General features: G+C 37.2%; 3 protein-coding genes across 5 annotated transcripts in view; 2 read left to right on the top strand and 1 right to left on the bottom strand.

Moving 5' to 3' along the window:
- The window catches only part of LOC127841267 (galactocerebrosidase-like), a 247916-nt gene that overhangs the window by 10264 nt on the left and 223761 nt on the right, over positions 1-13891 (top strand). For both annotated transcript variants that reach the window (XM_052369950.1, XM_052369949.1), the window contains exons 3-14: positions 232-300; positions 716-779; positions 1865-1953; positions 2488-2655; positions 2916-2954; positions 4063-4205; positions 5944-6061; positions 6862-6899; positions 7323-7447; positions 7700-7839; positions 8711-8806; positions 13104-13199. In XM_052369950.1, the coding sequence (XP_052225910.1) occupies positions 232-300; positions 716-779; positions 1865-1953; positions 2488-2655; positions 2916-2954; positions 4063-4205; positions 5944-6061; positions 6862-6899; positions 7323-7447; positions 7700-7839; positions 8711-8806; positions 13104-13199 (1185 nt within the window). The remainder of the gene's footprint in view (positions 1-231; positions 301-715; positions 780-1864; positions 1954-2487; positions 2656-2915; positions 2955-4062; positions 4206-5943; positions 6062-6861; positions 6900-7322; positions 7448-7699; positions 7840-8710; positions 8807-13103; positions 13200-13891) is intronic.
- LOC127841268 (galactocerebrosidase-like) overlaps positions 1-13891 on the top strand; it is a 241069-nt gene that overhangs the window by 3417 nt on the left and 223761 nt on the right. The gene's annotated exons all lie outside the window — the stretch shown is intronic.
- The window catches only part of LOC127841280 (calmodulin-like), a 210953-nt gene that overhangs the window by 48420 nt on the left and 148642 nt on the right, over positions 1-13891 (bottom strand). The gene's annotated exons all lie outside the window — the stretch shown is intronic.

Here is a 13891-nt window from a genome sequence, read left to right as displayed (position 1 = left end):
AGATTTAAGAATACATTATTGAATACGTCTAAAATCGTTGCAAAAACGTAACAATACATGCAGCATAACCATATAATATGAATGCTGTATAAATAGAAATTTTGGCCAAGAAAAAGATATGTGACAAAAGCACCGCTTAATGTTTTTTTTACCCCAACATCCATTTTGTGAACCCCATTACGTCACGTGATCCTGCACCCTGAATATGGTAGGGGTGGTTTTATCTTGCAGGCCACTACCAAGCTGCTGCCAGGGTACTCACAGCAATACCGTGATGAAATCCTGGATTACCTTTTTAAGGTCAGTAAACATCTACTGGGTCAGTATTGCAAAGTTACCCCTTTTTTATTTCAATAATTTGAGAATTTCTAAAGACTTAACCAGAATTGCTTGTTTTAAAATGAAATAACATGCACATGTGTGGTTTCCCTATAGGATTAAAAAATATTGATTTGTATTTGTTTCATTTTTATATAGAGAATCTTTATATGGTGGACATGCATATTGTTGTCATTCTCCTCAAATGATTTTTGAGTGAGTTACTGACATTTTGTAACCAAGTTTGTTCCCATGTTGGACAGGATGGTATTGGGCACATTGATTGGAAGGTCTCTCATATTTGAATCTTAACAGTGGTAATTTGTGTTGAACTAAAATGAGTGCTTCTGTAAACATCATGGCTCTCTTATTTACCTGCGGAGTAATTTCATTGCAGCCAAACTTTGCTGCTGCTGTCCACATTCTGAAGGTGGAGATTGGGGGTGGATCTATGAGTGGCAGTAAGTATTTGAGGGCGGATCCTTAAGTTATCAATTGGTATATGATGGCTGATCCATAAAATAATATAATTGTAGATGAGGGCTGTTCCATAAGTTACATGTTAGTATTTGAGGGCTGATTCAATTACTGTGTTAGTAATTTAGGGCTGATCCATTAGTAAGGTGTAAGTATGTGAGGGCTGTTATATAACTTAAGTTTTAATAGGTGATGGCTGTGTCATAAGTAAAGTTTTAGTAGGTAAGGACTGATCTATAACTAACATGTTAGAATGTTCTGGCTGTTCGATTAGCAATGTGGTAGTATATTATTTCAGTTCATAAATAACATGTGAATATAATTAACTTATGAGTATTTGAGAGCTTTTCCATAAGTAACATGTAATTAGGTTACAGGGCACTAACTTAGTAATTTGTTAGTGTGTTAGGACTGATCCATAAGTAATGTTAAGAAAGTAAATGCTGATCCATAAGTTACATGTTAGTATGTTGTTGTTGTTTTTATGCCCCCGGTAGGTTGGCTTATAGCAGTTGAACTGTCTGTCAGTCTGTCCGTCCTTCCGAAAACTTTAACATTGCCCATAACTTTTGCAATATTGAAGATAGCAACTTGATATTTGGCATGCATGTGTATCTCATGGAGCTGCACTTTTTTAGTGGTGAAAGGTCAAGGTCATCTTTTAAGGTCAAAGGTCAAATATATGGCTTCAAAGCGGCGCAGTAGGGGGCATTGTGTTTCTGACAAACACATCTTTTGTTTAAGATGTCTTCACAAGAATCTTGCTTTGACACTTTCCCCTTTCAATGGGCATGAAAATATTGGAGCTTACCCATGAACATTTCTTTCCCCAAAGCTTTTGTTGAAGGTTTCCAAGATTTGTATGTTTAAGAACAACAAATAAGCAGAAGGTTAAGCTTTTTACCAACATAAATCTATCTAGCTCCGCATGTCCAGTTGTTTAAAATATTGAGTTTTTGAAATCTTTCTTGACAGTTGCATGTATTTTAGACCTTAATCACTATTTGACAATTGCATACCATAATATGCACACTCTTTTCCCGTTACACACCCATCAGTGTGCTTGCAGTTGGTAGTGAGGCCAGTCACATTTACTATGATGGTGATGAGAATTATGACAGAGGCTATGAATGGTGGATAATGAAAGAGGCAAAGAAGGTAAAGCTCTTATTCAGCTACTCATAAACCTTACAGGCATATAAACACAATTGAGACAGTTAATGTTTGAAAACACCTGGAATATCACATTTCAGTCAGGACCTTTGAGGTTGGACTGTGGAAGGCATTAATATACATTACAATGTCTTGTCTGCATATAGCCCTAGTGCTCAGGTGGTTTAATGACATAGTGAGATATAAGTTGTTGTTTTCTCAAGAAGCAGCCTCTGAATAATCCTAAAGACAAGTTATGTTTTAAGTGCATTTAAAAGTGGGACTTTTTGCATATCAGCAATAGTTCAAGTTTCAATGTGATGTAGCATACATGGCTTTTTTCATGGGGAATATATCGAATGCTAGTGCGTCCAATAATTGGAATATAAGTTGTTGACGTTATACAAATGACGAAAGCTAAATGGATGGTATTAAAAAATATCATAAAACTACCAGTATATATTTTATTAAAAAGAATATTACACATTGCGATCCATTTGACCCATTTACTCATTCTACTGGTAATGGTATTCATCACAGAGGAATCCAGACGTGAAGCTATATGGTCTACCCTGGGTGTTCTCTGGCTATGTGAGCAAAGGTCAGTCCAACTCGCCCTACACCCTCCCGGACCGCACAGTGGACTACATTGTGCGATGGATTCAAGGAGCTCGCGACCATCACAACCTTACCATTGACTACATTGGGGTAAGCATAGCAGGGTTTTCAGGGCCGTATTCACCAACCAATGCTTAAAATTAAAGATAAAGAATAGACTTAAAACCAAGATCATACATTCAGCATTTGAATATACACAGGCCATTATTGTGAGCAAAGGAAAGAAGCCATCAACACTGATTCGTTAATATCTTAACTTTCAATCTGTTCAGTTATCATTTCGATACGAAAACACATTGGGAGGGACTTTACCTACCTTTATTAACATTTTCCATGTGTGTTTTTTCAAGGAATGGAATGAGCAGAACTACAACACAACCTACCTCAAGGTAATACATTTTCTTTTTTTTTCATATCATATAGTATTACGCTGGAAATCCAAAAGTCCAATCAGCAGACATTATCATGATAATGTGCAAAAACTTACAGGTCCATTGGTCTTTTAATTTACAAGTTTTCTATCAGTTCCTTTTGTAATGATTTTACGGTTATATATTTTTCATATTTTTATGCCCTCGAAGGGTGGCATAATTTTTTTAACTGTCCGTCAGTCCTGCCATCCGTCCGTGAGTCAGTCCGTCCGTCCGAAAACTTCAACATTGGTCATAACTTTTGCAATATTGAAGATAGCAACTTGATATTTGGCATGCATGTGTATCTCATTAAGCTGCACATTTTGAGTGGTGAAAAGTCAAGGTCATTTTCAAGGTCAAAGGTCAAATGTATGGCTTCAAAGAGGCGTAGAAGTGGGCGTTGTGTTTCTGACAAACACATCTCTTGTTTATGATACCTTTATTTATTTTTGCAATTAGAAAAATACTTACCACTACATGATGCACAACTTTATGGTATATTATGCTATTCCTGGAAATAATGTACCTCTGTGTATTCTTATATTTTGCTTATATGTCTAGAATACATTTTTTTCCCTGACATAAACTGTGTAGTAAGTTCAGCATCTTTTATTTAAAAGTCATGTTTGGATGTACAATTATCTCAACCATTCCGTTGGTACTTAAAAGAACAGCATATTTCATATAGATGGCCGAGTGGAAAAAATGTGCTATATAATATGTTATCAACATAGACAGAGCATAGGTATGTAGTGAGTTGGGTCGGCTAGCGCAAGTGGTAGAGCACTTAACAACAAATCTGAAGATCACAGGTGTGATTTTTGTCCCAGCTACATTTTTTGTGTGGGGTTTTATCATGACATTATATCGTCTGCCATTCTTTCCCTGCCTCTTGATTCAAGTAGGGATGGTCAGATCCTGGTCTGTAATTGTCCGTATGTGAACTTAGTGCTGGTGAAACAGTTTACCTGTAAGACTGAAATGCTGTTGAAAATGATGAAAAATCAAGATACTGGTAAACAAATTAACAAAACTATTTTGCAGTGACTTATTAAATTGATCTCACCATAATATTTGGCTGTAGATGCTCCGTCAAGGCCTGGACAAGGCGGGTTTTAACAACGTACGCATCGTGGCTGCAGACGATTACGAGGCAGAGTTTGAGATGAATCTCGCCCGAGACATGCTCCTAGACCCAGAGCTGTCCTCGGCAGTTGATATCTTTGGGTTTGTAGAATTTTTAACTACACATGTATTATTTGGAGTAATTAGTAATACTTAGTACCCGGTAGTTGTTGAGTAAAAAGCTATAATAGCAAGAATACACTTATGATTTTGAGATTTCAGCAGTTCCCATTTACCAAGACCTAGCAACTGGCCCCCTACTGGTTATTGTAACAAACCTTTGTAAAGAACTAAACAATGTTTAATATTTATAAAAGAAGGCATCATATACAGGGTTCTCAATAACTTTTGAGCCAACAGGCCAAAATGTGAAACCAACAGGCCTTCTAGGGGGGTCCGGAGGCAGCTCCCCCTGAATTTTTTTATTTGAGCACTAGATTTCCTGCATTTTGGGCCATTTTATGGCTATTTTTATGGTCAACCCGGCACTTAAATTTGATCAATTTTTTGTGCATTTATGAATTTTAGCTTTTTTAACTAACAAAAGATAAATGAAAAAAGCGCTTGGATTGGGAATGGGGATGACATTCGGCCCTACAGGAATGGGCGGAAAAGGCCTGATCGTCCGTCTACCATGCACATTTTGCGTGACACTTTAAGTTTGAAACGTAACTGAATTAAAACAAACTTTCAAAACAACAAAAACTTTGCATTAACACAAAAAACGCAAGCAATCAGGAACAAAAACTCACTATGTGATGAAAAGAACATCAACATTTTTGACTGCTTTTTGACCGATTCCAATTTGCGCTTTTTGATTGTTGTTGTAATTCTAATACGCTGTCGAATGTAGCTATTGACTCTTAAGTGCTAACGAGATTTATGACATTTTAGTTACCGGGAATGAAATGTTAGACTAAACTGCGTGTCAAATGATACAAAGGTCATTATTATGTCTCGAAAATTCAAACAATTAAAAAAAACATGTGTTAAGGGAGATAATCAAGTGACGTCATTGTTTAATAGCAAAAAAGGAGCAAAATTACCGAAAAAACACGCAAATATCGAAAAGTCAATTGCTGATTTTCCGAATATGAGCGATTTGCAACCGGCCAAAATCTAATTACAAACAGTTTTTATGCCGTCGGCCGGCTCTTATTGAGAACCCTGCATATATGATCTAACCAAAAATACAGATAATAAATTCGTAATCTCAGTATGCAACGTAGTTACATGTACAATGAACCTTACACATATGAGACTTCATGAAAACTAGCTTGTTAAAACTTGTTTATTATACCCCCACATACAAAAGCTTAACAGTTTCTGGCTCAGAATCAATGTAAAAATGGCTATATGCAACCAGCATACAACCAAAACAGCCTGATAAAAAATCAGGTTTTATGCTTTTTGATGCTCATCAGTATATTAGGTTGGAAATGACCATTCAACCACAACCACTTATGCAACTGCAATTTTCATTGACTGGCCTAAGTATGTTTTAACTTGGTAATAATAAAGCAGTTTAATTGCAATAAAGTTCCGAGTAAAAGTATGAGTAGGTACACTGACTGCCGTGATATAACTTACTAGTACATGTATATTTATGCAATAGCATAATTTTGCTATTTTTTTTAACAACTTAGTTTTAAAAAATGACAAAAATCATAGCAAACAAACTGTTTGATTATGCTTCTATTTAAAGAATCCCCTGCTTAACACTCACACCGAAATAAATATAAATGTATGGACTTGCAGATTTTTGCAATTTACTGTTTAAAAATGGCGAAAAACCCTCACAAACACTGATAGTCCTGTTTGGTTATGCCTCTGTTTACAGGATCCACTACTCGAGCACTCAGAGCAACATGGGGTCCCTGCAGTGGGGCAAGCAGCTGTGGGCTTCAGAGGACTACAGCACCAACAATAACCAGCAGGGAGCCAGATGCTGGGCTCGGGTATGTGGGAACCGGTGGCATTTGAAAAATTGACATTAATGCATGTGCGTAAAGTGTCATACGGGATAAGCCTGTGCAGTCCCCACAGGCTAATGAAGGTCAACACTTTCGGCCCTAAACGAGATTTTTGCTTTGAAAAACATCCCATAAACAAAAAATACCATAAAAGCAGAGTGTTGTCACTAACTAGCTTAGAGCCAAATGATGGGCTTTAAAGTATAGTCCGAGATAAACCTGCACATTTTCCAATTCGGTGCTGAAATAAGGCATATGAAATAATTATGACAAAAACCTTCGCTGAACAATTATTGTAGTCTTTGCATAAATGTAACGATGATATCATTCTACAGGATGAATGTCCTGGTTGTCAAAATTTGGCACTTGAACTACCGTACCTATATTCATGAATTTAACCCTTTCAGTGCGGGAACCGGATTTTAAAGGCCTTTGCAAACAGTTTGGATCCAGATGAAACGCCACAGAACGTGGCGTCTCATCAGGATCCAAACTGTTTGCTGTTCTGATAGTATTCTTTGAAAAAAATCGAAGAAAATGCTAATTTTAGAAATTCTGCAGACGACATTTTAGCAGACGACAAATTTCCCAGCATGCAAAGGGTTAAGGATGCTCTTAACCCAAAATACATGTATATATTTCTAGTCATAAAATTGCCTTGGTCAGTATTTTAATTGCTTTGTGACTGTTACTTTTAGGACTCTTGGATCGAATTCACGTTTAAGAACTCTTAGAGATTACAAATCACCATGCTTTAATTGTACACACATTCTGTTCCATTTCAGATATTGAATCAGAACTATGTTAATGGTCTACTCTCAAGGTATGTATGTGTTTCTTTAAGTGATAGAGCATTGTTTAATTAAATGTCACATATGCATGTTATAACTCTTGCTGAAGCAAAAACACTGAAACATTTTCCCAACAAATTCTTAAAGTGACAGTAGTTTTTAGCAAACGGCAAACGGCGTAGACCCAGATGAGACGCTGCATGATGCGGCGTCTTATCTGGGTCTGCGCTGTTTGCTTAAAGGAATTTTTGTAAGAAATATTCTAAATAAAATATACTAGACATCCCTAATTTGGAAATAAATTGATCCAATTTAGAAGGATGTGAGAGTCCACTAGACATAAATAGGTTAAAGGCAAGTCACATAAATAACGTGATCCAAAAATTAATGGCTGTAAGCTTTACTGACCATTCATGTTGTGAGCAACCAGACCCAGATTCCTTCCCTGATTGCAGTACAATCTCATGGAACCTGATTGCCTCATACTATGAGGGGATGCCCTACCAGGGGTGTGGTTTGATGACAGCCAATCAGCCTTGGTCCGGGTATTACGTGGTCAGTCCCACAATATGGATGACAGGTACTGTGGATTCATTTAATTTCGATGCCATTAAATTAATTGATTATTTTATAATGTCTGATACAAGACTTCAGACAATCAATGTTTGTTCAACATTTGATTTCGTGGTTGAGCAGACCCACACAAATTAGTTTCTTATTTACTTATTGATAAGAAATTATTTTTAAATGCTCTAGACTACCTAGTATATCAAGGTATATCAAGATATATCATGATCCTCGTCCTCAAGGCTATATCATAATTCCTCCACAGCCCACACGACCCAGTTCACGAAGCCTGGCTGGATTTACCTAAGTCATCACTCAGGTGTGGGACACCTGGTGGGTGGGGGAAGCTACGTGTCCCTGACCAGTCCGGACAGGAAAGATCTGACCATCATCATTGAGACCATGGTACGTACAGGCTGGAATTGCATACAGGCTGGAATTGCATACAGGCTGGAATTGCATACAGGCTGGTATTGTATACAGGCTGAATTGCATACATTCTGACATTGCATACAGGCTGGAATTGCATACAGGCTGGTATTGCATACAGGATGGAATTGCATACAGGCTGGCATTGTATACAGACTGGAATTGCATACAGACTGAAATTGCATACATGCTGGAATTGCATACAGGCTGAAAATGTTTACAGGCTGAAATTGCATAAATGCTGAAGTTGCATACATGCTGGAATTGTATACAGGCTGAAATTGTATACAGGCTGGAATTGCATACAGGCTGGATTTGTACACAGACTGGAATTGTATACAGTCCTGGACTTGCATACAGGCTGGAATTGCTTACAGAATGGAATCACATGAAGTTGCACACATTTCCAATATAGTCTTACGTATAAATGATGGGACACATCAAAATATATTCTGTTCAGGTATAAAAATACTCCATAGAATCTTTTTCATGCTGCGTTTGCAAGTTACATGATATGAGCCATAAAACCACTTTAATGAACATTTGCAAGAATAGTATACCTTTTGTTGTTACATGTATATTAGAAATTATATTTCCATAGAAACAGTGAATGAAAAACACACGTCAATAATTTCACTGATGTGCTCCAGGTTTGCTGGAGTGACTTATGTCAATTTTACGAGAGAAGAGTGACATTGGTGATTTTTTGTTTATTTATTTTGTATGCAGTTATGGTCATATATAAATAGTATGAAGAAAAAAAGTTCTTTTCAATAAAACAAAAGTCTACGTGTTTCTGGATCATGCATCAAGCCCCTTTTTCCATGATGTTTCACATACTTTTCAGATGACGACTGGCTCCAATTCAGTGTGCCTGCACGAGTCCTTGAGCGCATATGATGTCCAGAAACAAAGCGTCTCCTTCACCTTGGATGGAAGCTTTGTCAGTAGATATTTAATTTAATTGAATTTGTTGTAAACAATAAATTGGAGGATATGGGCACAATTTATTCATTCACTATTTTTGGTGAATTTCATCACTGGAATCGTTTTAAGCAATATTATTTAAAAATGTACGCCTTGACACAAATATTTGGAGGTTTCGATGAGTATTAATTTAACCTTAAAACATATGAGTCAACCGGCCACAAGCGAAGTATCCGTATTTATAGGTGCGTTCTTCGAACAAATCTGTTCTAGTGGTTTGTCGGGCATTGCTATTAAATTTGATTATTAACCGTATCGAGAGTCATCGCGCTCATGCTTAAAACGTTAGTCAATATGGTGGAATAATTATTGTTAAATTAATTAAAAATAATATTTATCATTGTATTGTTGAAAACACATTAAGAATCTATTATTGACATACCATAATTATTTTTCTGAATATTCTCATTATACCCACGTTTTTCGGAGAAAAAGTGGGGATATTGTGGTGATGTGCGTCTGTCCGTCCGTCTGTCTGTCTGTCCTGGTCACCTGCTCCTCCTACACTATAAGCACTAGAACCTTGAAACTTACATACATGGTAGCTATGAGCATATGTGCGACGGTGACAGTGACGCAATTTTGATCGGACCCCTGGGTCAAAAGTTATGGGGGTTGGGGCGGGGCTGGGTCAGAGATTTTCATTTTTTATGATTTTTTGCATTAACTTCTTCATTTTTGCACCGATTTACTTCAAATTGATACTGAGCCTCTCTTACAACAATACGGTCAATCTCAACTATGCATGGCTCCATTACCAACCCTGGGGCGCCCCGGCCACATAGGCCACACCCACCCAAAATTGCCATTTACTATAATTTCTTCATTTCTACACCGATTCACTTCAAATTGATACTGAACCTCTCTTATGACAATACAGTTAATCTCAACTATGCATGGCCCCATTACCAACCCTTTGGCGCCCCGCCCACATAGGCCACGCCCACATAGGCCACGCCCACCCAAAATTGCCTTTTACTATAATTTCTTCATTTCTAAGATGATTCACTTTAAATTGATACTGAACCTCTCTTTTGACAATACAGTCAATCTCAGCTATGCATGGCCCCATTTCCAACCCTGGGGCGCCCCGCCCACATAGGCCACAACCACCCAAAATTGCCTTTTACTACAATTTCTTCATTTCTACACTGATTCACTTCAAATTGATACTGAACCTCACTTATGACAATACAGTTAATCTCAACTATGCATGGCCCCATTACCAACCCTTTGGCGCCCCGCCCACATAGGCCACGCCCACCAAAAATTGCCTTATACAATAATTTCTTCATTTCTACACCGATTTACTTCAAATTGATACTGAACCTCTTTTATGACAATACGGTCAATCTCAACTATGTATGGCCCCATTACCAACCCTGGGGCGCCCCACCCATAATAGGCCACACCCACCCAAAATTGTCTTTTACTATAATTTCTTCATTTCTACACCGATTCACTTCTAATTGATACTGAACTTCTCTTATGAGTACGACAATACGGTCAATCTCAACTATGCATGACCCCATTACCAACCCTGGGGCGCCCCTGGGTCAGACATGCGGCGTGGGGATACACGTCGGCCTCTGCCGCGCCATTTCTAGTTTAACATATTTCTGGTCTAAAGAAAATTCCAGGTCACCTAGTTCACGGATAGCGTCTTTATTATATATCGATTATTTTACTGGCCGCGAACTCAGGTGATAACCTGTATATAAACTCTGACATTCACAACTGGCCGCCAATTGACCGGATACCTTACGGGTTGAAATGCAATGCATTAAAGTGAGGCCTCGCTTCCACTGCTCTTAATACTTTTACATGTTAAGTACTAAATATGAGAACATAGCCTTTAAGTATAAACGCTTTTGCGCTGGTAATTCTCTGAAAATAAAAGGTGCATGCACAAGCTGTATTGATGTTGAGAATTGAGTGTTAAACTGTTCTATCTATTAAGCCTTTTCATTAGAGATAAAATTGTTTCATGCATTAAAACAGTGTTAAAAAGACGGGGATATGTTTCCAATGTTCTGGTGGTATACTCAAATCAGCCAATGATATAAATGAGGTGTATTCATTTGTACCTAGCCCAAGAAATTTTATTTGAATTGTATTGGACACTTACAAAGGTCAGGTAAGGTGAAAAAATGGCTTAATACAACTACGCGGAAAAATTACTAAAGACAACATTATGACACAATTTTGATGTACTCATAGTATAGAATACTAAAGACTAGACATACAAAATATTTGTTTGTTTTTGGTGTGATATTAGGAAAAATCATACTTGAAATGAAATATAATTAATATTTTTAATTGCCCTTTTTAGCTCACCTGATTGCTCAGGTGAGCGTTTGTGACCGGTCTTTGTCCCTTGTCCGTCCATCCATCCCTTGTCCGTCCGTTAACATTTGTTCGTAAACACTCTAGAGAGCACATTTCTTTTCTGATCTTCAACTTGGTCAGAAGCTTTGTCCCAATGATATCTCGGTCGAGTTTGAAACTGGGTCATGCCGGGTCAAAAACTAGGTCACTAGGTCAAAAAAAAGAAAAATCTTGTAAATAATGTAGAAGTCACATTTCATGCTCAATCTTCATGAAAATTTGTCAAAATGTTTGTCTTAATGATATGTTGGTTGAGTTCAAAAGTGGTTCTGGTCCGTTGAAAAACATGGCCGCCAGTGGGCGGGGCAGTTTTCCTTATTTGGCTATAGAGATACCTTGTAAACACTCTAGAGGCCACGTTTTGTATCGGATCTTCATGAAACTTGGTCAGAAGATTTGTCCCAATGATAGCTTGATCGAGTTCGAAACTGGGTAATGCTGGGTCAAAAACTAAGTCTAGTTTAAAAAAACAACAAAAAAAACATGTAAACACTGTAGAAGTCGCATTTCTTGCCCAATCTTCATGTAACTTTGTAAACACACTAGAAGTCACAATGTTTGCCCAATCATCATGAAAGTTGGTCAAAACATTGGTTTTATTGATATCTCGGACGAGTTCGAAAATGGTATAGATCTGTGAAAAACCATGGCAGTGGGCGGGGCATTTTTCTCTAAATGTATATAGTGAAAACATGTGAACACTCTAGAAGTTACATTTTTTGCCCAATTTACAAGAAATTTGGTCAGAACATTTGTTTCCTTGATAAGAGAGTTGAGTTCAAAAATGGTTCCGATCTGTTGAATAACATGGCTGCTGGGGGGGGGGGTGGGGGGGGTGGGGGCAGTTATCTTATATTTATATAGTAAACAAATCTTGTGAACACTCTAGAAGTTACATTTTTTGCCCAATCATCATGAAACTTGGTGAAAAGATTGGTTTTATAAATATCTCAGATGAGTTCGAAAATGGTCCCGATTGGTAAAAAACATGACCGCCATGGGGGGGGGTGGGGTAGTTTTCCTTATGTGACTAGAGAGAAACCTTGTGATCGAACACTTTAGAAGTCACATTTTTTGCCTAATCATCGTGAAACTTAGTCAATACATTGGTTTTATTGATTTCTCGGACAAGTTGGAAAATGGCTCAGATTGATGAAACACACTTTTAAGCTCACCTGATTGCTCAGGTGAGGTTTCATGATTGGTCTATGTCCGCCTTATGTCCGCCCACATTTGGTTTGTAAACACTCGTGCATCCACACTTATGAAGCATTCTTTATGAAAGTTGCTGAAAGATCTCACTCAAATTTCATTTTGAGCAAAATCACATAATAAATGCCATAATTATTGCCCTTAGATTGTCCAAATTTTCATTATATTATACAAAATCCTTGTAAACACTCTAGAGGTCACAATTTTGTTTCAGATTGTATGAATCTTGGTCAAAATATTTATTTTTGTAAGCAAAGTTTGATGTTTGGTTAGGGGGGTCAACTCAAAATATAGGTCACCAGGTAAAATCTTACAAAAACAAAAACACTTCATACGCCAGAGTTTTGGCTCAATAATGATGAAACTTGAACAGGATGTTTGACTGGACAATATCTAGGTCAAGGTTGACGTTTGGTAAAGATTGAATGAACCGACTCCTCTCAGGTGAGCGAACTAGGGCCATCTTGGCCCTCTTGGTTACAGTGATGTTTGCGATATCTAACAGAGGATTAGCACAGTTTGTCTTTATTTTTATGTTGCAGTGTATATTTTAACAAATATTATTATCCGTTTACTTTTGTTTCTAACTGAAATTTGGCTTTATTTCACTGCTCAGAGTAAAGTAACTAGGTATTTCACGTTTTCGATTTCAGAAAAAGATAAACATGCTGAATGTGTGGTTCAGCCAGATCGGAAACTCAGACCAGAAGAATGTGGAGGAGTACTTTGTGTACCAGGGAGTTGTCAAGGTAACTGGTTTTTGTACCAAGGAAATGTCAATGTAGCATTTTGTGTACCATGGCATTTTCAAGGTAACTCATTTGTGTACGGGTTTATTTTTTAGGTAACTGTTATTTTGAAACCAAGACATTGTTAAGGTTACAGTTTGTGCACTAGCCATTTCAAAGATTACATTTTTGTGTACCAGGGTGTTGTCAATGTTACTGTTTTGTGTATCTGGGCATTGTCAATGTAACTTTTCTCTGTACCTTGTCATTGTCATAATAAATATTTTGATCAATTATCAAAATTTTGTTGATTTGTCAAGGTGTACCTTGTGCTAAGGTACAATTGTCTGTGTACATTGGCATTGTAACTATGTTGTTCACCAGGGCATTTTCACGGTAACAGTTTTGTGTGCCAGAGGGTTGTCAAGGTAATAGTTGGCAAAGCAACCCTAAGATTTTGTTATGATTTAAAGGAAGGCGATTTAGACTTCAAATAAAGGGGAAAATGGGATGTCATTGATATATGAATGCCATTTGTAGGGGTTGAATCAATTTGTATTGGGTTAATGTTGTTTTAAGAAGAAATTTATTTGATTCATAAATCAAATGCTTTTCTAAATTGTCTAGCCATTCTTGTTGGCAGTTTTTTCTTGTGGTACAGAATTGTTTTTAATTATTTAAACCTGAATTTATTAGCAAAACACTTTTCAGTT

Source organism: Dreissena polymorpha, chromosome 8, assembly GCF_020536995.1.
Source record: "Dreissena polymorpha isolate Duluth1 chromosome 8, UMN_Dpol_1.0, whole genome shotgun sequence".
Classification (NCBI taxonomy): domain Eukaryota; kingdom Metazoa; phylum Mollusca; class Bivalvia; order Myida; family Dreissenidae; genus Dreissena; species Dreissena polymorpha.
Note: the sequence above shows the minus strand (reverse complement) of the source record. Positions and strands in the feature narration are given on the sequence as shown.